This window comes from Anastrepha obliqua, chromosome 5, assembly GCF_027943255.1.
Source record: "Anastrepha obliqua isolate idAnaObli1 chromosome 5, idAnaObli1_1.0, whole genome shotgun sequence".
In the NCBI taxonomy this organism is placed as follows: domain Eukaryota; kingdom Metazoa; phylum Arthropoda; class Insecta; order Diptera; family Tephritidae; genus Anastrepha; species Anastrepha obliqua.
The window spans coordinates 125,220,799-125,242,201 of NC_072896.1; the positions used below are offsets into that span (position 1 = coordinate 125,220,799).

General features: G+C 36.1%; 1 protein-coding gene across 1 annotated transcript in view; it reads left to right on the forward strand.

Moving 5' to 3' along the window:
* The first annotated feature begins 1,192 nt into the window (after window positions 1-1,192).
* LOC129249493 (uncharacterized) overlaps window positions 1,193-21,403 on the forward strand; it is a 67,585-nt gene continuing 47,374 nt past the window's right edge. The window contains 2 exon segments of the mRNA XM_054889343.1: window positions 1,193-1,508; window positions 2,190-2,777. Of these exon segments, the coding sequence (XP_054745318.1) occupies window positions 2,575-2,777 (203 nt within the window). The 5' untranslated portion in view covers window positions 1,193-1,508; window positions 2,190-2,574.

The window sequence follows — 21,403 nt, forward strand, 5'->3', positions numbered from 1 at the left end:
GTGGTGTTACAGAAAAATGTTGAAAATAAGCTGGAATGACAAAATATCAAATGACGTAGTGCTAAATAGAATGCAAACCGCTAGGAACATGCTTACGGGCATAAAAAGGAGGAAAGTCGCTTATTTCGGACACATAACAAGTGGTGACAAGTATTACATTTTAAAACTGCTTATGCAATGAAAAATTGAAGGACAAAGAGGAATTGGTGGGAAGAAAATGACATGGCTAGACAACATCAAAGAGTGGACAGGCCTCAAAACAATCGGCGAACTAACAGCAGCAGGGAAAAACAGACAAAAATATAATGACATCATTAATAATATGACCTGGCAACGTTTGTATGTAATCGCGAACATCCAGCATGGATACGCCGATTAAGAAGAAGAGAAGAAGAAGAATTTTTTTGGCGTTTTTTTGCCTACTTTTTGGCGCTTATTTCCGTTTTCTGGCTAGTGATTGTGCGTAGTGCGCTTTGTTGCCATGGTTTGTGTCCGGCATTTACCTACACCATTCGACCCTTCTCCGTTTTTTGTAAATTTTGTCTATTTGTATTCTCTGCAAATGTTGTGAATTTATTTATATATATATATTCTCTCTCTCTCTCTCTCACTCCCTCTCTCTCCCCTCTCTCTCTCTCTCTCTCTCTCTCTCTCTCTCTCTCTCTCTCTCTCTCATTCTCTCTCGGGTCTCTCTGTCCTTCTTTGTCTGCCTTGAAAGTTTCACTTCTGTTATCTGTACTACACTACACGCACTTTTTCTTTCTAATAGTGGTCGCCCCTTGACAGGCAATGACAAACTTTCATTTCCAATTCTGTGCATTTCTACCATAAGAAAGCTCGTCATAAAAACTTATTTACCGCTCGGAGTCGGCTTGAAACTATAGGTCCCTCCATTTGTCAAGACATACACCGCAAAAAGGAGGAGGAGCTTATCCAAATACCTAACTGAAGTATACGCGGGAATTATTTATTAATTTTTATTCATTGAAGCCCGAAAAGTGTCGAACTTTTTATTGCATTGAATATTCTTTTTTTTTTTTTTTGAAATTTAGTGTGGCAAGGCCGTTTTTACATTTGGTTTTCAGTTGTCATTTAGCATCTGTTTACTCACATGGCATTCGTCGTTTTGACATTTTGCCTTGAATACCAAATGTAGAAAGAATTTTTTGCTGCACTTTTGTGAATGTGGTCAAAAAATCGAGCTCGGAGCAGAGAACCAAGAGAAGTTGTCGAAGAGTACTTGGTCAGAACAAGAATTTGAATCAGAAAAGCGTGAACCAGAATGAGGAATGGACGTGTGCGTGCGCGCCGTGTTTCCATCAACTCATCTTTGTGTATGTGAGAAAATGAAAATATCAAAAATAGTTTTGGAGAACAACGCAAAGCTTTACTTTTGCTAAGAAATGTTGTGAAGGCCTTAAACAATTTGAAAAGGCCAATGCTTGTGGTCGAAATCAAAAAGTGTTAAACGTGTAATAAAATGATGATTGAATAAGTGTGTGTAGTAGGTATTGTAAGATTGTAAATTGTGCCGCAGCGTAAGCGAACGAATTGGAAGCGTAACCGTGAAGATGCGTATATACGACTTTCTTGAATTTGGTTTTCTATAACTGAGTATACATATTAATTATCTATGCATATTATGTATGTAAGCGCGATGGAAAACTCAATAAAAGTGACACGGTGTGTAAAATCTAGATAAAACATTTAAAGAAAAAAAGAAATTGCAACTCTTATATATACGCATTTACCACGTAAAACGAGTATGTGAGAACTTCCAAAGTAATGCTGTTCTGAATAATTGAGAAACAATAAATAGAGTGGCTTCCATAGCATCTGCGCCCACACATAAAATTTCAACACATTGCCACTATTTTGTCTACGTATACTGTTGTCAGTCTACAGCTCGTTTTGCTTTCACACAAAATTGCGATACACTTGTATACTCGAAACATTTATAGTCGAGTCGTCCTACAAGAATTCAAATGGTATATATTTTTTAACATTCGCCAATCTAGACGTGGAAACGATTTCTTGTTTGCTAATAGACTTTTCCTGCGTGGTTATGCAAAATGTCTATATTCGATAGAATACAAGCGTGAAATAAATTAAAAATCAACTCTTATTTTGAAACAAAAAATTAAGTCAATTAGAAAATATACGATTTTGACAATTCCTGTTTATTTTAGATGAAATACGAGTGAAAATAGAAAAAGCTAAGTAAAACGCGATACCTCCGGCCAATTGGAAGAACTTCCAGCAACGCTTTCGGGCAATAATTGCAAAACGTTACTTTAAATTTTTATTCTCCGTATGTAGAATACATTAAAAATCCACAGCAACATCAAACATATCCATCCGTTTGTATTTCTAATTATATTTAAGTAAACAAAATTATTAACATTAGCTAAAAAATTGTTAGCAGCATTAATATATGTATGTGTGAACACCAGCATTATCCAGCTTCCGCCTTCACAGCACATTCAATTATAAAAATTTTGGCATATCGCTCAAAGTCATAATTTAATCTCGGCTACGACTTAAACATCCCTAGAAGCATTTCATATAGCTAACATGGATTGGGTTATACATGATGAACTCGGCATCACTGTCGGCCACGTGGCCAGTGGAGCCGCAGCATCGGCCATGGTAATCGGCGGTGTTATACCTTACGTGCCGCAATATTTGGAGATCAAGAAGACACAGGATGCAGATGGATTCTCGCTGCATGTGTGTCTTGCTTTATTGATTGCAAATTCACTAAGGATTTTCTTCTGGTAAGCACAAAAAAACTATACAGTAGAAATTTGTTATTGCCTAAAATCTTATTTTTATTTTAATTATCTAATTACGTCAAAATAAGTGGTCTGAATCAGGTACCTCATTAAGAAATTTGAGTACCTCTTTATGGTAGTTACGTACACATAAGTATGCATGTAATATAAGCAGGCATATGTATGTGTGCAGGTATACCAGATTAGTTTTAAGAAAGTATTCAGATTCAGCAGTGCACATCATGCAGCTAGAGATCTTTATTACCAATGAGCATAACAGTGACGGCGATAAGTATACTGCTAGAACAACAACAACAACCAATGTTCAAATACCTATACATGGAATGTACAGTTAGACTCTTCTACATATATAGAGAACTCTCCCATAGCGAAAGGTTTTCTGTAACGAAGTTTTTTTCAAGACTACGATTTCCCTACAGAATAACTCCATTATAACGAATTTATGCAAATGCAACGAACATATATTTTTCAATGTTTTCAACATCGAATTCACCGAAACTTCAACAACGATGTGCAACTGCGTGTCAAGAAAACATCCTTTTTAACTCCGCTATATCGAAATGCTTGGCCGATCTCAACGTCTTCGTTACAGACGAGTCCAACTGTATTTGTATTACTGTAAAATGTGAAACATTTTATTAACTAACTCATGTGCTCAGCTACAGATTTTAAGAGTTGCTGTGCCTAAAATCACATGCCATGCCTGATTATAACAGGTTTTTATGCTAAACAAACACATTTTGTGTTTGTATTTCGATTACGTAAAGTTGCATCTTATAAAAAATTAAAATTAAAACGTATCTGATAATCTTAATGAGTTTAGTTTGTCTGATGAAATGTCTTTTTTGATAAGCTTAAATTGTCAACTAATTATATGATAACATTTAAACTTAGTGCTAATAATTGGCAAGTTAATTAAATAGTAATTAAAAATGTATGTACACGCAGGTGTACTCGTATGTTTGCATTTAAACTTAAAAAAATTTTTTTTTAATATATTATAATATAAAAAGTTATACATTTAATGAATTTAATTATTTCACTTATCTGTAGTTGTTAATTAAGTGATGATTAAACCGACCTTTGCAGCCACAGCTAAATTTTGATGTTCGGAGAGCGCATGTCAAGTAAATATGTGTATTCATGTATGTGTGTATTTTTTTATAATAATTGTTACAGTGCTAGTTTTGCACGCACAAATTTGACGAGCATTGGAATACGTTGAAACTGGTTAAGGTTGGTCAGGTTTTGATGTACACATAATGCATAAGCTCAGGAACATATAAGTAGACTGTGTAGGTAACGGATTGTAAACTTCTTAAGAAACAATATTGAAATAATAATAATGCCCGAATGTACTAATCAATACCTGAACAAAAGTAGGTAAAAAAATTTAAAACTTTTTTTTTGTAGAACCTTTTTTAGAATAAGTTACTTTAACCGAAAAATAAACGAGTTCACCAAAAATTTATATGTCAGCAAAAAAATTAAGATAGTTACTGTTCAGATTATTGTTTTCGATGTTTTCGGTTTCGGATTATCGATCAGTTTTTCCATGTGCACCTTAAACTGTATAAAATGACCTTGTTTTCTTCCAAGTCATCCAATCATCCGTCACCAATATACAGTATCGGACAAAACACAATGAACACATTCATACTTCGTAATTATATTTTCCTAACGTGAAATGTCATTTCAAATATAAATTAAATACCCAGAAATGAAGACGAACTATTTATTTCTTGAATGCATAAAAAAACTTAACAAATAGTTCACTTCATAAAATTATATTCAGAGCGACAAAACATAGTGGAATAACAATAATTAACTAATATTTTTTGGCATAACCATTACTTTTTATAACTTCACTACATCTTTTTGGCATGCAAGCTATTAGATTGTTGATAACGTCGAGTGGAATATCCAACCAGGCTTGGGTGGCAGCTTCAAATAGCTTCTTTTTGTCCGCATTCAATCCTTGCCTGTCTATCCTCCTATTGAGTATCTCCCAAAGGTTCTCAATTGAATTGAGCACTATCGGCCACTAGAGTACATTGATTTTTCCCGATGGGATCCAATTTGCTACCAACTTCAAGGTGTGCTTTGGGTCGTTATCTTGTGGGAACGACCACGAAAGTGGCATATTCCACTCAGCATGGGAAAGCATCACGCTCTCTGGTATATTTTGGTATACAAACCTATCCATAATCCAATCTATTAAATGGAGACGTCCAACACCAAACCCAGAAAAACAACCCCTCACCATAATACCACTTCGCCATGCTTAACCGTACCTTTGCAGTATTGAGGATCTAAACGTTTATTTTTTGGCCGGCGATCTTTTCTCATTCCGTCTGAGTAATTTAAGTTGAATTTTGATTCATCAGAAAAAAGTATAGTGGTCCATCATTTCACTGACCAGTTAATGTGCTCCCAAGCGAATTTCAACCGCCTTAGTCGATTTTTTGTGGAAATAAATGGCTTTTCTGCTGCCTATAACTGTTCCGTCCACCTACACATGCTCTGCGTTGTACAGTTCGGCTGCTAACCTTTAAGTTCAGCTCTATACCATACTTGCTGCCGACTTCTCTGGATCTTTCTTCAATTCTATCAATATTTTCGAGTCTTCGTGCTGTGTAGTACCTTTGGGTCGTCATCCACAGTGAAGAGTTTCAACGCTTCTAGTTTCTCGGAATTTTTTATAATGAAACTAACTGTTGATTTTTTCATTGCGAACTTTTTACAAATATCCTTTTGCGATAAACCGTGCTTGTGGTCGTTTATGATTAGTTTTTTAATTGAACTGAATGTTTTTTCCCCGCCATTAGTACGTTTTTTTAATAAAAGTACAGAATTCTAGAATTTTCAATAGGAAACTACTATTGACTCTTATTCCAACGCTCACATTGACCACAATAAAAAAAAAAATATCTTAGTACACATGGCTTGTACAGTAGCAAAAAAATAACGAAATTTTGGTCGCCTACTTCGATAAACTGAGACGAGCCCAATATGTTTTGTCGCACTGGATATTGTATGTTTGCCTTTTTCACATATAATGTAATACAGTCTTATCTTAGAAAATATTTTTTATGTTTTCATATAACAACTGGTTGCTTTTCACTTCAGTGGTATTTTTCTTATTTAAAATACAATTTGCAAGAGTAAAAATAAATAGCTTTACTAATAGGTATCAGTCCAATATGTTTTGTCCGACACTGTACATACATACAAAAAATAGTAGTAATGAAAACACCTTATTTCTTCTGTGTCATAGTAATAATTTTATTTTTATAAAAAAAAAAATTATAAAAAAATGTAAATAATAAGCACAGATGTACATAGGTATATACAATAATATGGTTTAAAAGCACCACACACCGAAAGTAAATTTGAAACATAATTTATTAGTACCAAACCAAAAACGATAGAATACAGTATTCAGTATTCAATTCGCCTTGATACCAAACTAGTGAAAAACATGTTCTTAATACATAAATAACAATTTGGCTCGCACAAGTATATGTACAGGTGTATGTATTTATTTTCATACCAAATATGTGTGAGCAAACCTCCTTAACCAGTCATACAACTTACTATACTGCGCTTTAAAATGTGTACAGAAGCTTCATATTCGAGTTAAATTTAACGACCCAAGAAAGACGCATCTTTCCGGCATACATACAGAGTACGTATTTGTGGATGAACTGCGATTCATATATGTATGCATGTGCATGTGCATTTATTAATAACTTATCACAGAGTCTCTTATTAATAACTTCAATATACACACATACATACATACATGGATATTTAACCGTTTGAGCCCAAGGCAGGGCGCTATTGAGATTTTATGTAGAGAAACCCCAGTACATTTTGCGTATTGTGGATTCTGCCAAAGTGTTTTTTCAATACACCCTGTGACTCAATCGGTTAACTAAACATTTACATGCATACTGAAGCATAATTTCGCTTTCAATAGCGCATACATGCATATGTTTTGCAATCATACATACGTATGTATGTACATACTTAGGTGTTTATTCCCAATTATTTCATTGACAAATTACTGTTTAAAGGTCAAGAGCTTTTTACTTTCTACGCCAACACTTTGATTCAAATCGGATCTTCCTTTATTTTTTGATAAATTTGATTATTTGAATTTATGGTTGCAGAATTTGTTCGAATTGTCTTAATTAAATTTCAATCCCTGATTTAATTGCGCCACTTTGCTTGTACATTTATTTATTGTCATAATTAAATGGTTCGTTGAATCGTTGGGTAGATCTCGAAAAACAACAATTATCGAGAGTTGCAATATTTTAGGGAGAGTTGCTCAAATTAGGATTTGCTGGCACTGTTTTTTGGAAATTTTCGCAAGAGCTAGCAGCCTTGTAAGGGTGAGGCTTGGACGAACTAAAATTCCTGCTGCCATAAGAAAGCAGTGCTCTCGGTGCTTTAAGTATTCGTCGGTAGGCGGTTGGTTTTTTTTGTTTTTTCTTTTATTTAAAAGAAGATACAACGTTTTAATTTTCTGTTTTTTTCTTTTCTTCTCTTTTTTCCTTTATTTCCTTTTCATTTATTTTTCTTTTTGCTTTTTTTTTGTTTTTCTTTCTTCTTTTTTCGTTCTTTTTAAAAGCCCCCAATAGGGTATGTTCGCTCGCTTTCACCATTTAGATTTGCAACCCTATGCCCAGCCCCGTTCTTAAAATAATAGCATTCTCAGCACAGCTTTCTTGATCTCAGAAATATCCTTGTTGTTTGTTCGTTAGTAGAGGTCTTTACCCAACCAGAAATACATGTAAATATGTGTGTATGTACTTATATCTCATAGCGATTTTCAATAATCTGATGTGGATTGATTTAATATTATATTAACACGAATTTAGTTTCAAAAATATATGTATTTACATACATATGTACATATATTTTCCCAGCGGATTCCATGATGACCATTTTCGTTACATCTACGCAGGACGTGGCCAATCCGTCGTCATTTCCTTCTTTTAACTTCAACGTTAATACCATCTTGCTGCGCTATCTCCCATAGTCTGTTATTATTTTTTTTTTTTTTTAGTTTTCAAAAATGGGATCTTAAAAAATTGTGCTAAAAAACGTTGGAAAATCATATGCAACGCATTATAAATGCTTACATACATACATATACATGTATTTATACATGTTTATGTGTGTGTACATACAGATGTATGTATGTTTACTGGACGAAGTGTGAAAATATCCGTATATTTTGGGGCATCAAGGTTACAAAACAGCGAGAGAGTCGAAAAATAAATATTTATTATTCTTTACCAGCAAAAGTCACATTTCTAATTAAAGAACCATTTGAAATGGGTGAATTTTTGTTGATTCATTTCTAATGTTTACGTTAGCACCCGATATCTTTTGCGCTCACATCATTTTTTTATACTCGAGATAATTTATCTTATCAGTAATGGATTGTGCTTGAAATAATCCACGATCACTTTCAACGATGCTGCTGTATATATGCACATACATATGTACTTACTATACATACATATAAAGCGTTTTTCAGTAAGAGCGCTTCAACTTTTTTTTTGAATAAAACACAAACGGTTTGACTTTTTTAACAAATTTTTTTTTTATTATGGAGTTTGAACATATGGCCTCTGGTGACGGTCAAGCATTGTTTGACAAGAACTTTATATGTGTGCGTGTCGGGTGCTTGACGCTAATATCTAAAATTTTTGATTTTTACCGACAACAAGTATGTGTGACACGACGCCACCCGACTGCACTAACACATACAAAGCGCAGTCAAGCATGCTGTATATTAAGTATGAAATTCGATTTCTTTTGCATGACCACCGCTTGCACGTTTTACGAAGTCCAATCGTTGAACCCAATTTTCGACCACTCTTTTGCATAAATCGGCCGAAATTCCAGCAATTTCGCGTTCAATATTGGCTCTGAGCTCACAAATCGTCGCCGGCTTGTTATTGTAGACCAATGACTTCACATAACCCCAAAGAAAATAGTCTAGAGGCGTCAAATCACACGAGCGCGGCGGCCATTCGACCGGTCCATTTCTGGAAATAATGCGCTCATCGAACTTACTCTTCAACAAATCAATTGTAACGTGTGCTGTGTGGCTTGTGGCCCCGTCCTGTTGAAACTACAAGTCGTCTAAGTCCATACCATTCAATTGCGGCCAAAAATAATCGTTTATCATGTCGCGGTATCGATTTCCATTCACAGTAACGTGGCGATCGTTCTCGTCAACGAAAAAATATGGGTCAATTACGCCGCCGGCATGTAAACCGCACCAAACAGTGATTTTTTCGGGATGCAACGGTGCCTCATGAATCACGTGTGGATTGCTTTCTGCCCAGTAACGCATATTTTGCTTGTTCAATGATTTGCAAGCGTTGCTCAAGTGTGTAGCGTTCCATGATGAAATGTATACTAATGAAGTTTACAAATGACAAGCGAAAAATAAAAAATATTGCGTCGTTCGCCCTCCCTATCGGAAAAAAGTTGAAGCGCACCTATTGAAAAACGCTTTACAACGGTGAAAGCGGCTCCATGTTCACTTAAAAAATTCTCATAGGCCCCGCCGGCAGGGAACACAGAATCGCTGCTGTCTGCAATGAAATAATTAGCATCCGGTGATTATTTTTTCGTAAAATCTGTTCATCCCACATTTTGTTGTGTCTGCTACACACGTAAAAGTGATATAATTATCGGATTATTTTCGCAGCTAACTAAACGTTATGAAAAAAATTAAATACATACACACACAAACATACAAATAATGGTGTAAAAGGGCTATTGACAGTAAACTGAAAAAAAGAAATATTATTAATGCGCACAAGCCAGCACAAAATGGCTGTGGAGGCAGATTATCAAGTGCTCACTCACTTTATCGCAAAGGTTGATGATCTCATGAAGTTCTGAAATACGAGTATGACAGCGGCATTGTCAGAGTTATGCCAACGTGTGTACGCCTAAATGTACAAATACGGGTTTCATATGAACGTTCACCACATACCTAATTGGTTTGCACAAAAGTGTTGGCTAAAAAACGATTTCCATGAACTTAATGTAAAAATTCCGTTTACATGTGCCAAGCGCATGTTAGTTTTGTTTTTGATCGATGTGTTGATGGCTCAAACCAGAGTTTGTGTGCGCGAAATCAAAATGTTGGTATTTAATGATACTTGTGTGAACGAGAAATATCATTTAAACACCAGCCCAATGTATCAAGGCTTGCGTGACCTTTTCAGATAGTTATAATGCATATAAAAATGAAATTTCCTTTGCGGCAGTATACAATTTTGAGTCCTTTAAGAATGAAATGGAAAGCTAAATTAGAAACTGCACGAAATGACTTACCACTTAAGCATAACCTCAAACATTACAATAACAATACCGGGCTTAGAGAATATGCAAATCGCGGTACCGCTACTCCGCTCTCTGCAAATTTAAAGCAGCAGTTGAGCTACCGGAGTTGTAGAATTTTGTTTGTTTTGTTTGCTTATAAACTAATTTTTTCTATTACATTGTATTTTACATTAAGCTAACCTAATTAGTTTTTCTTTTCAATTGAGAATATCATCTACCATATAATTTATTAAGGAATAAAAGTTGAAAAAGTTTAAAGTTGGCTATTTCGACACGCTCTTCCTCATACTCTTTCACAAACCTTATCTACAACTACGTCAAAGTAAAGTCGTGCTCTTTTTTCCATTTCAATTTGCGTAATCTTGTATTCTATCATTATTTTTTTTTTTTATTTTTTATTAACGCATCTTAAAGTATAAGCAGAATAACTAGTACAACGAAATAAAGATACTAACGAGCAATTTTTATTGGACATATAATATATATTAAAAAAGGAAAAAACTAAGATGCCTCAATATTCATAAATTCATTATGAATGTATAAATATATATATATATATTTTTTTAAAGCTTAAATAACAATAGAATTGCTAAATAAACAAAAAGATAACGCAGCGCTAGCAACGGAGGCTTTCAGCTGGCTGATGAAGAATTCCTGGTTTATATACGTCGTAGAAGATCAGAGTCCTTCAGAAATTTATAGATTTTCGAAATGTTGGAATCGGAAGGGTTAATTAATAGCGATAGTGCATCATGACCGTCAAAATTCTGCTGTCTTTGTCTATCTAGACCAGGGCAAAAGGCTAAAAAGTGCAGGATACTGACTGGAGTATTACAAAATGGACACAGGCTTGGTTGCCTCCCTTGCAGTAGATATGCATTGGTGATTACACTGTGACCAATGCGTAGGTGAGTATATGGCGTAGTATAGTTAGATGGGAGGGATGATAGATAAGTTGGTTTAGTAAGATTAGGATTAATCCTGGAGTAATGGTGGCTATAGTGAAACCAGTCAGCTAAAACAAAACGGAAGTAGTAGTCCATACGATATAGTATGCTCTCCATTCTCTTTCACGACAGCAAAGGAAGTGTAATTCGCTTTGGAACCATCGGTGAAGATTAGCTGCCAACTAGTGCTTTTAAACCGTGATGAAATTTCTAAAAAATTTGCGCAATACTCTGCCGATGTCGTATTAGATTTTTGCATGTAACTTAAGTCGTTTATAAAAGATGATTTTTTCAGCACCCATGGCAGGTGATGGCCATGTCTCATCGATAATAGTCTTAAGGGCAGTCCATTGTCTTTTGCAAAAGAGGCGCATTTGGAAATATATAAGGTACATCTGCTACTGGGTGCCCATCTGGTCTAAAACTGTTTTACGCTTGAGCCGCCGACGATGAGTATTTGGCTGAAGCAAAGCCAATGCTTCAGCGTTGACATGTGTACTTAAACGTTGTCTGTGAGTCATGGCGTACTTTTTCGCCACGTCAGTGATGGGTAAGATACCAAGATCACGATGGAGGTCGACATTTCTCACATAGTATGGAGCATTGACGACGTTGCGCAACACTTTATTTTGGAATCGTTGGATAATAGTCATGCAAGATTCGGTTGAGCATCCCCATAGCTGAATGCCATACGTCCAGACCGGTTTGAGTATTTGATTATATAGCAGTAGTTTGTTGTTCGTTGACAGAATAGAGTGTCTGCCAATAAGATAAAGAAAGTTTTTTGTTTTTAATTCCAGCTCTTCACGCTTTTTCTTGACGTGCGCCTTCCAACGCAGTTTAGCATCAAGGGTTATACCAAGATATTTTGCCTTGTTGACGTACGGTATATTTACGCTGTTTATGTAGACTGGCTTGTAAATTGTTTTTTTCAGGCCGAATACAATGTGAACTGATTTGGAATTATTTAATTTGATACGCCATTTTTTTGCCCATGTTGCAATAGAACTCACCGCTGATTGCAATTTCGTCGTTGTAGTCTCGATCACTTCTCCAACTGCTAGGATAGCCGTGTCATCTGCAAAGGTTGCGGTAACGTGTTGCTCATGAACAAGAGAGGGCCTAGGATGATTCCTTGAGGTACCCCCGCGCGTGCTTTTTGCAATGATGAATAGGCGTTGTCAACAGGCGTTGTATCATTATTGACTGCGATAATATATTATAATCTATTATATTATTGCGTATAATTCCAAAATCAGGAAATGCTCCTTAAATCGTTTCAATGAGATGAATGACCTACGTTCCCGCGACAGCTGGTTTTACTTAACTGGAACGACCCGTACTTATATCCGGCCAAGGACTGTCACTCCAGCAGCATTCCCCGTTCATGTATGCAGAATGTTTATGCTGCTACAACAACAACAACCTAGAAATTTACTTTATTGCCAGATCTTTTCTAACGCTTGGCGTTATAAGAAGAAAGTCGGAGTATGTTAAAGACGCATCAATTTTGAAATCGCTTTACTTATCATTAAATTGTGAAATTGTAAGTAGTCATCTTAAATATTGCTCATTTATATGGAATCAGTTCTGGGAATTACATTGAATGAGAAGTTTAGGTGTTTACGGTGATTTCCCTTAGAAAAAAGCATTGGCATGGCAGTCTATTAGCAGGTACCAGCAGGCGAAGTTGATTTGGTTTGTTTGTTTGTTTGTTAACCGTAATAGTAGCCCCGCCAGTGTCAGGCATATCACCGGTCGTCTTCGTCTAGCTCATCTAGAGGTAGGCCCAGGAAACATGCTGTTTCGACGGGATGAGTCCAGAGGGAGAGGGGTGTTAGATGAGTCGGTTTTAGGGGGCATATGAAAAGGTGGTTAGTGTCGTGCGGGGTGTCTTCACATGCCGGGCATATGTTTGGTATGTCGGGGTCGATTCTGGATAGGTAGGAGTTTAATCTGCTACAATATCCAGAACATGATTGTGCCAGTGTTACACGTGTCTCACGAGGAAGCTGGAGCTCTTCATCTGGACGGGAGCTTAAGAAGGTGGTGACGGTCTCCCGGTGAATGCCGTTTATTGACTGTCTAAACACTGTCAGGTCCAGTAGATTTCGGTCAGTTTTGTCCTGGATTTCGTCAGCGTAGTTTAAGAGATGTCTCCTGACGTGCCTGGGAGGCGGCTCAGGCTCAAGCAGGTGTCTGCAGGGGTGAAACCTGCGGTAACATCCCAGCAGGAACTGCTTGCTGAGCAGTTTGGTCTCCAGGCTTTACATAACAGAAGCTAGATGGCGTTTATTAATATTTGAATGCCCAGAGGTAGCTAATTTATATAGTTCTTATATTGACCTGCGAAATTTGAGACACGATAAATAGTTTGTTGACTCGTTTTGTAAAATTAGTTATGTGCTTAGTGGGCCAATAAAGATATCCGTACGATTACGTAACAACTTTTGTGAAATTCTTGATTTTAATGCAGTTTAAAGTTGAACGACGTTTATTTTCGATTTTTCACAGAATAGTCTTATAAGAAATAATTGTTCTGTAGACTGTAACAATAACTAAATAAATAAATATAAGAATTTTCTATTCGCATGTAATGTAAGACCTCTTCTTTTCGCCTAGCGTTAGCAACTGGCGAATAGATGAAGCAAATACAATATAAAAATATATTGGCCTAAAATAACATTTATTAGTAAAATAGTGAGTTATACTAGTTTTATGAGGCACAACCCTATTCGCTAGAGACGAGTGGCTTTGTTGCGTCAACGCGTTACTTGTGATGCTCGTGCTCTGTTAACACCCTTTGTGTTCCCATTCTTCTCAATCTTTTTGTTGACTATAGACTAAAAACTAAGAATTTGCAAGGAGTGTGAACACGTCGGCCAGCGCCAAATGAGAATTCGCAATGTTGAAGCAATAAAATTCTCCCTGTATCAACGCAGTCAATTGAAACTCTCCTGAAAAAGAGTTGGCAGCACATGCTTACTTATTTTTCTTCAAGCAAACATAGCCCAATTATAGCGAGCAGAGAAGTGCGAACCGAAGGCGCCTTTGATAAACGAAGTAGTTAGTCTTTGAAGAACAATTTCTTTTGATCCCATCCATGTGCATATTCTGTAAAGCAGACGATAATAAATATAAGTAATTATTCTCATGCGCTTATCAACGCATTAACATTTTCCAATTTAATTGAGATTTACATTTTCATTTTTGTAAAATTCATCCAGCATAACATTGTGGTTTTGCTCCTACATACACACATACATGTGTACGTATTTTACTTTTATGTATTTACTTTGTCGCGATTTTGATTAAAATGAAAGGTCTACTAACGAGCACTTTTGATAAATTTGATTATCATCGTTTTGAGCGTATACAGCAGCAATTTTGTTGATTAAATCGACGCAAACACAATAATGTACACGAGTACTTTATGTACATATATACATATGCATGTGTGTACACGCAGGCAAGTACATAATATATGTACAGTGTACTTTCTCTTAACCGGATACCTTAGAGACTGACAAATTTGTACGCTTATAGGAAAAGTGTAAAAAAGGGAATAATATGTTATGGGGGGTTGTCTTGTTAATTCTTAAGGATTTGTGGTATGTACAGAAAAAAGTGTCCGTTAGTATAGAGTGCACTGTATATAGTGCTCATTGAAAAAAGTTCTCTGGTGAGTAGTGGTTTATTCTTCTGTCTCGCCAACAAGCAATCGCTTGCCTGCACGCTGCTCTTTGACAGGTGAGATCCAAGTCAGCTCTGTCGTGTCTGACCAGGAGTGAAAAATTACTTATCTACTACAAGAGTGTTTGGTATTTGCCAGAACATCAATAGAAATTTGTCTCACTAGTTCAGGTTTTCTCTGCAGGGCATTAAATTTTACAGCACCACATATTTACATACACACATGAATACAAATACCATGCACACACACATACTCAATTCCTTTCATACATTTCAATGAATGCAAAGAAATTTATGTGCTTAAGCACAACGCAATCAGTTGTCAGAAAACACCTAAATCCACATACATGTACACCACATACATACATACATTTACAGAGGAGTGCTAACGCATTCCAATACGATCTGAGTAGACTTTTATACTATAATAATTGTGGTAAACACTTTAAATGGCATTTATGTATTGCGTCTACCTCCACAGCTTAAGCTGTTATACAGCCAAGTATATACACACGCATATGTATGTATGTGCATATGTATAAGTGACAAAAATGTACACAATTATTGAAAACTCAAATGCTGATAACCGAATGACTGATTGATTTCTTAATTTTAACTGCCTTAGACATAGATAGTGGGATAAAGATAAAAACTGAATTGCTGTTTAGTGACTATTAATAAACACTCCGAGAGCTTTTTACTTCTATTCCCATTATTAAATGAATGATGCGTACTTTTGGTGAACTGTTAACAAAACAACACAAATAGTACAGTTTAACTGACAGGCAATAAGTTGCTAGGTTTTAAGACAAATTTACATGTTAATCAGCCACAACTGTAGCTTTAGAACCCATCTTAATAAAAATTTAATTACAGTATTGAATTTTTCCAAAACATATTAGAATTTTTTGGTCGCAAAATAAGAGCCACTAAAGTCCAATAAGTTGTGTGTGTGTGTGCTTAGTAGCTATAGTTTTAATGCAGAAGGTAGTGTAGACAGTAATAATGGGCGCCTGCATTGGAACAGTTAAAGAAACAAAAACAAAAAAAACAAATATGAAAGGCAATCAATAACTTTATCGGTATTTGCAAAAGAATGGCTTTGTTTATTTTCTATAATTACGGTATAAGGTAGGTTATTTATGTACATTACACTGTCTCACTACTACATACATACATATATAATTTATGACCTATGCACATAAACGTATGCATGTGTGCGTGTATTACATTAGATGACTAGATTAGTTAAGAAGAAGAAGAAGAGAAGAAGAAATGGGGGGAAAACATTTATGCACTACGGCCATTAAGGCCTAGGATTCAATGGCCGTCAATGAGATGGTTCGTTAGATAGAAACAGATTGATTTCTCTTGGCAACAACAGTGACCAATTTGGAGAATGATTTTAATGATTGTAATGATTTGGATGTCGCGGTCAAATACAAATGGTTACACTTGGCATCTTTCTCTCCCTCCGCATCTGAAGATAATATTAAAGGTTACGTCTCTAAGCATACAGGTTTGAGTAAAAATATACTTTCCTGTTTCAAACTGATCAAAAAGGATGTTTCATTAACGAGTATTAAAAGGGTCAACTTTAAGTTGGGAGTTCTGGAGCCTTCGTATGAAAAGTTGTTAAGCTCAGAAATCTGGCCAACAAATTTAACTGTGAAGCAGTTTCGGTTTTTTCAAAAGATTCGCAGCAGCCACCACCGGCATAATAAGATCTTCGAATCTTCCTAGTGGCATGGGTACAAAGGCTGAGTATGTACATTCCCTTAGTGCGCAGTTAGATTACGACTTCTTCGTTCTTGTTGAGACCTGGCTAAATACAAGTTCCACCGGCAATGAATTCTTCGACTCGAACTTATTTAACGTTTTTCGCAAAGGCAGGGATGTTGCAAAAACAGGGTGCTTGCGTGGGAGTGGCGTTCTTCTTGCTATCAAGTGTCACTGAAACGCATTTGCTGCTGGAATTGACAGTTTTTGGCCGGATATAAATCTGGGTCGTTCCGGTAACCTAGAACCGATTGTCAAAAAGCTCGCTGCGGAGTGCATATTAACACACGGGCTGAAAAGTTTTGGGCCTAACAAAGAAAACACGTTTTTTTTTCCAAATTAACTTTATTCATCAACGGAATTTCCATAAAGAACAACGCAATCATTCCAGCGCCGCTCTAACATTTCAATACCAGTTTTGTAGAACGATTTATCTTTTACCTCAAAATAGGCCTCAATTTCAGAGATAACCTCTTTATTCGAGCCAAATTCCTTACCGACAAGTTTTAATTTAGGTCTGCGAACAGCCAGTAGTCGCTCGGAGCTAAATCTGGCGAGTACGATGGATGTGGGAGCAGTGCGGAGTTCAATTCATGTAGTTTTGCCATTGTTTTGATTGACTTGTGACTTCTTGTTGTTGATCAACAGTGCGCAAACGCGGCACCCACTGCCTTAGTTAAATACGAGTACGCATGCAATATTTAGCCAAAACGTTCCTTTGCTATCTTTACAATATCACTTTTCGATCATTCAAAAGAATTTTGTAGAGTTTTTTGCGGGTGTTACCGCCTCATTTGGACATGCACCATGATGGAAAGAGTAATGAGATGGCGCCTATCGTGGTACCGCTACTTTGTTCTCAGCGAAATTGACAATAAGTTACGTTTTAGTACCAGTATGGGCAGATTACCATTTTCGTAAGTTGATTTAGGATTTTTTTGTTATTTACTCTCGGAGTTTTAGTTCTTTTCTAGCCTGCTCTAATTAAAAGTAATATTTATAATTTTGTAAAATATAAATTTTTTTAAGATTAGTTCAATAATTCTCTCAGTTTTATTTAACTTTCCTTTTTTTTAACATCTGGTCGCATTGCTCGCGATTGCAATTGTTGTTGGTGTTCTTCTACTTTCAGCAGTCAAATCTCTCTCTCGTTACTGTAGTGTTGCCTAGCTTTGGATATAAATGCGCACTAAAATGGCCATTTAAAGAAAATAAAACACAAAATTTTTATTGAATTATTTAAAGAACTTTGTATGTCTGATAAATTGTCTTTAAAATTTAATTTAGGAGTTTTTGTTAAGAGATCGACTTTTTTGCAGTATTTGAGGTTATGTAACAAGATAAGCTTTTTTTGTAAAAATGCCGTTATGGTTTTTTCAGTATTTTCTGATATTTTGTTGATTATTTTTGCTGTGAATATGTACACCTCTTGATGCCCTATGTCCAACTAAGGATTGAGGACCGGACGAAACGATTACACCTCTATGGTTTTAATTCGTATTCAGTAAATTCAAACGCTTTTTAAAATGTGTAAAAAGGTTTTCAATGTAAAGAAGAGTTGAGAGAGGGGCATTTAATATTCTTGCATAAACTTAAAAGGAGCAAAAAATTAATTTATAGGTACTTTCAAAATATCAAATTTTATACGAACCAACAAATTTTCATTAACACTAAAATATTCTCAGAGTGACCTTTTTTAACATTCTTTTGTTTAATAATAAAGTTTTTTCAACTTATAGTTTCGGTAGCTTTAAATTAAAAATAAGAAACAAAAACCAACTGAAAAATTTTCGCATTTTGATATATAAAAAAGCACTAAATTTTTTGCGAAGAGCAAAGTATGTATAGTATACTTTTGTTAAATACGTCGTTATGAAAAAACTATTCAAGATTTAAAAATATTTTGTGCTTTCCTGGGGTAAAACGCTTTTTCTAAGTTTTGATGCCTTTTGAAACTAAAAAGTTAGCAACACCTGCATATATGAGTTATTTGTATTTGCACATTTACATTTGCGTTTCAAAGTGCGGTTTTCCTGCAATAATCAAGGAAACGTGAAAATTGTTCACCCACTCGTTAATATTTAAAAATAATACCAACGTAAGGCAATGTAGGTAAGACTCATGACATTTCTAAAACGTGACCACTTAATACCTTCTTTCCTTCGTCACCGAAAATCGATAGGGCAAACGTGAAAGAAAAATATAGAAATGCCACAGTGACCCACTGTCAGGAAATAACTAAGAGTCCAAATGCACGCTAATCTAAGTGCACATTTGCTATGTCTGTATGTGTGTGCGTAGTGTGTATGACAAATTGTGCTTATGTATGTAGGAATGTACAAGTATTAAGCGTAAAATCTGAAGCATGCCATAACAAACGAACAACACGAGTAGAATCGGCGGCGATTAATAGAATGGCTACTATGGCATCAAACTTGGCCCGCGGCAATGTGCTACAATTTACTAACATATTAACAATTACGTTATTAACAATTTTAAAAACAGTTACTCGTGCAAACATACGTACATGTACATACATACATATATATGTATGTATGAGTATTAGTAACAAGTCACTGACTAAGTGGTGCAATGTCTGGTCTGCCAACCGGTCTATGGCCATCAGCTGTTGGCGACTCCCAAGTAAATTCATTCTACTGTGCATACATGTATTCTAATATGTATAAGTATATGTGTCTAATATATGTGTACGTATTTGTCATTGCACTTGAAAACGGCAACCTGCAATTTGCACGCCGAAAAAAGTGTACGCGGTCAAGCGATGACTCAGAAACCGGTCGCAGCAATCATTCGCAATTAGTCAGTGCAAACCATGCCTCATGTCGTCACCATTGTCAACAGCATATTCGTTTAACTGGAGCTGCTGTAGAAAATTGTCGAATTGACGCCATGAATATATCTACAAATAATAAACTTGTCTGCCCATCAGACCCGGAAGAATGTTTAGATTATGGAAAAAGCTATTAATAATTTACATTCGTTTGATGTTCTGCAATGGGCTGAACACGCTGTATAGATTCACCTATACTATTATGGATGTGCCTCGTAGTGAATCAGACCGATACCTGCTTACCCGTTTCGCTATGTTACTAATCCAAGCGCAGACCTTCGTAGCAGGGCTGTACTCCCTGAAGAGATGAGCGAGTAGGGCAATTGTATGCCTTTACTTTTCGGCTTCATCATTATCTCACTCTGCATTTTAGATCATTTAATGGACAGCGCCAAAGTGTAGTTGTGTAGAATTAGTAATTTTATGATACAGAGTCAATATTTACCTCCAGTGCTGTTATTAAAATCGCCATCAACATTCAACTCGTTTCGTGTGAGTAATCATTTAAAAAAATTAAATACTTAGTGCACGTGGATTTTTTTTGTCATTGCATATATTTACATACATATACCTATAACACATTCTGTCCAAAAAATATCGGGAATCATTCGTTTAAAAAGCGCGCGTTACACATATGTCTAAATTTTCTTTTGCTGGAATGTTGGTACAACTGTCCTCTATAGTGTCGCAGAGCTTGAGCGTGATCTGTCCATTAGCTTGTTTTTGGCATTTAAATATTATATATCAGTGCACCGCAGGTGTGCTCTGCGATTTTCACTATGGAAAAAAATATCGAACAAAGAATTTGTCTTAAATTTTGCGTTTTGAATGGGATTTCGTGTGCCGAATCGTTTAAAATGTTGCAGAAAGCCTATGGCGAGTGTGCTTTCTCAAAAACATGGGTCTACGAGTGGTATAGGGCTTTTGCACGGGGCCGAGAAGTCGTGGAAGATTTACCCCGAACTGGTCGCCCATCAACGTCTTCAACGGGTGAAAACGTCGACAATGTCAAGGAAATTGTGCGGGAAAACCATCATTTAAGTTTGAGGGAGGTAGCTCGTGACCTTAGCGTGTCTCACAAATCAATTCGCAACATTTTACACCATCAATTGGGCATGAGACGCATGGCTGCTCGACTCGTTCCAAGAGAGTGGAATTTCTTTCAAAAAATTCATCGGAAGAAGGTGACTGAAGACATGCTTGAGCGTTTATCCAGCTCATCATAACAGGTGATGAGACGTGGGTATATGAGTTTGACATGCAAACCAGTCAATAGGCGGCTGAAGGGCGCTATCCACATGAGTCGAAACCCAAAAAACCACGTCAAAGTCGGTCTAAAGTGAAAGTCATGCTACTCGTTTCCTTTGATTAACCTGGCGTTGTGCACTCGGAATTAGTTCCAAATGATTCTACGGCAAATAAATAATGTTATTTGGAAGTTTTCCGACATTTGAGAGAGAATGCTTATAGTCAATAGAGGCCATTAAGGAAAATTCGCTGAAGGAGCCGAAGAAAATCTCTTCAAACGCGTTTAAAAGGTGATTTGATGACTGGACTAATCCTTGGCATATGTGTATTGCTTCGAATGAAGCCTATATTGAAGGCGACAAAATAAATTTTGATAATTAAATAACTATTTTGAGTTTTATTGAACTATTCCCGGTACTTTTTTGACAGAATGTATATATTTTTATATACATATGTAGTAATGATTTGTGGTTGATGGCATACCTTGATCAAAAAGTTCCCGTCATGTATTCAGAAAATCCAAAATAAAAGTTTATCCCTCAAAAGGGATATATCGCCTTCAAAATATTCCCCATCAACTGCAACGCGCTTATGCCAGCGTGTGACCCAGCTCTCGAATTTCTAGAACTATATTCCCGGTATAGCCATCAGAGCCGTCTTCGCTTTTTCCATTACTTCTTTCTACTTTCGGCTGTTAAAACGCAATC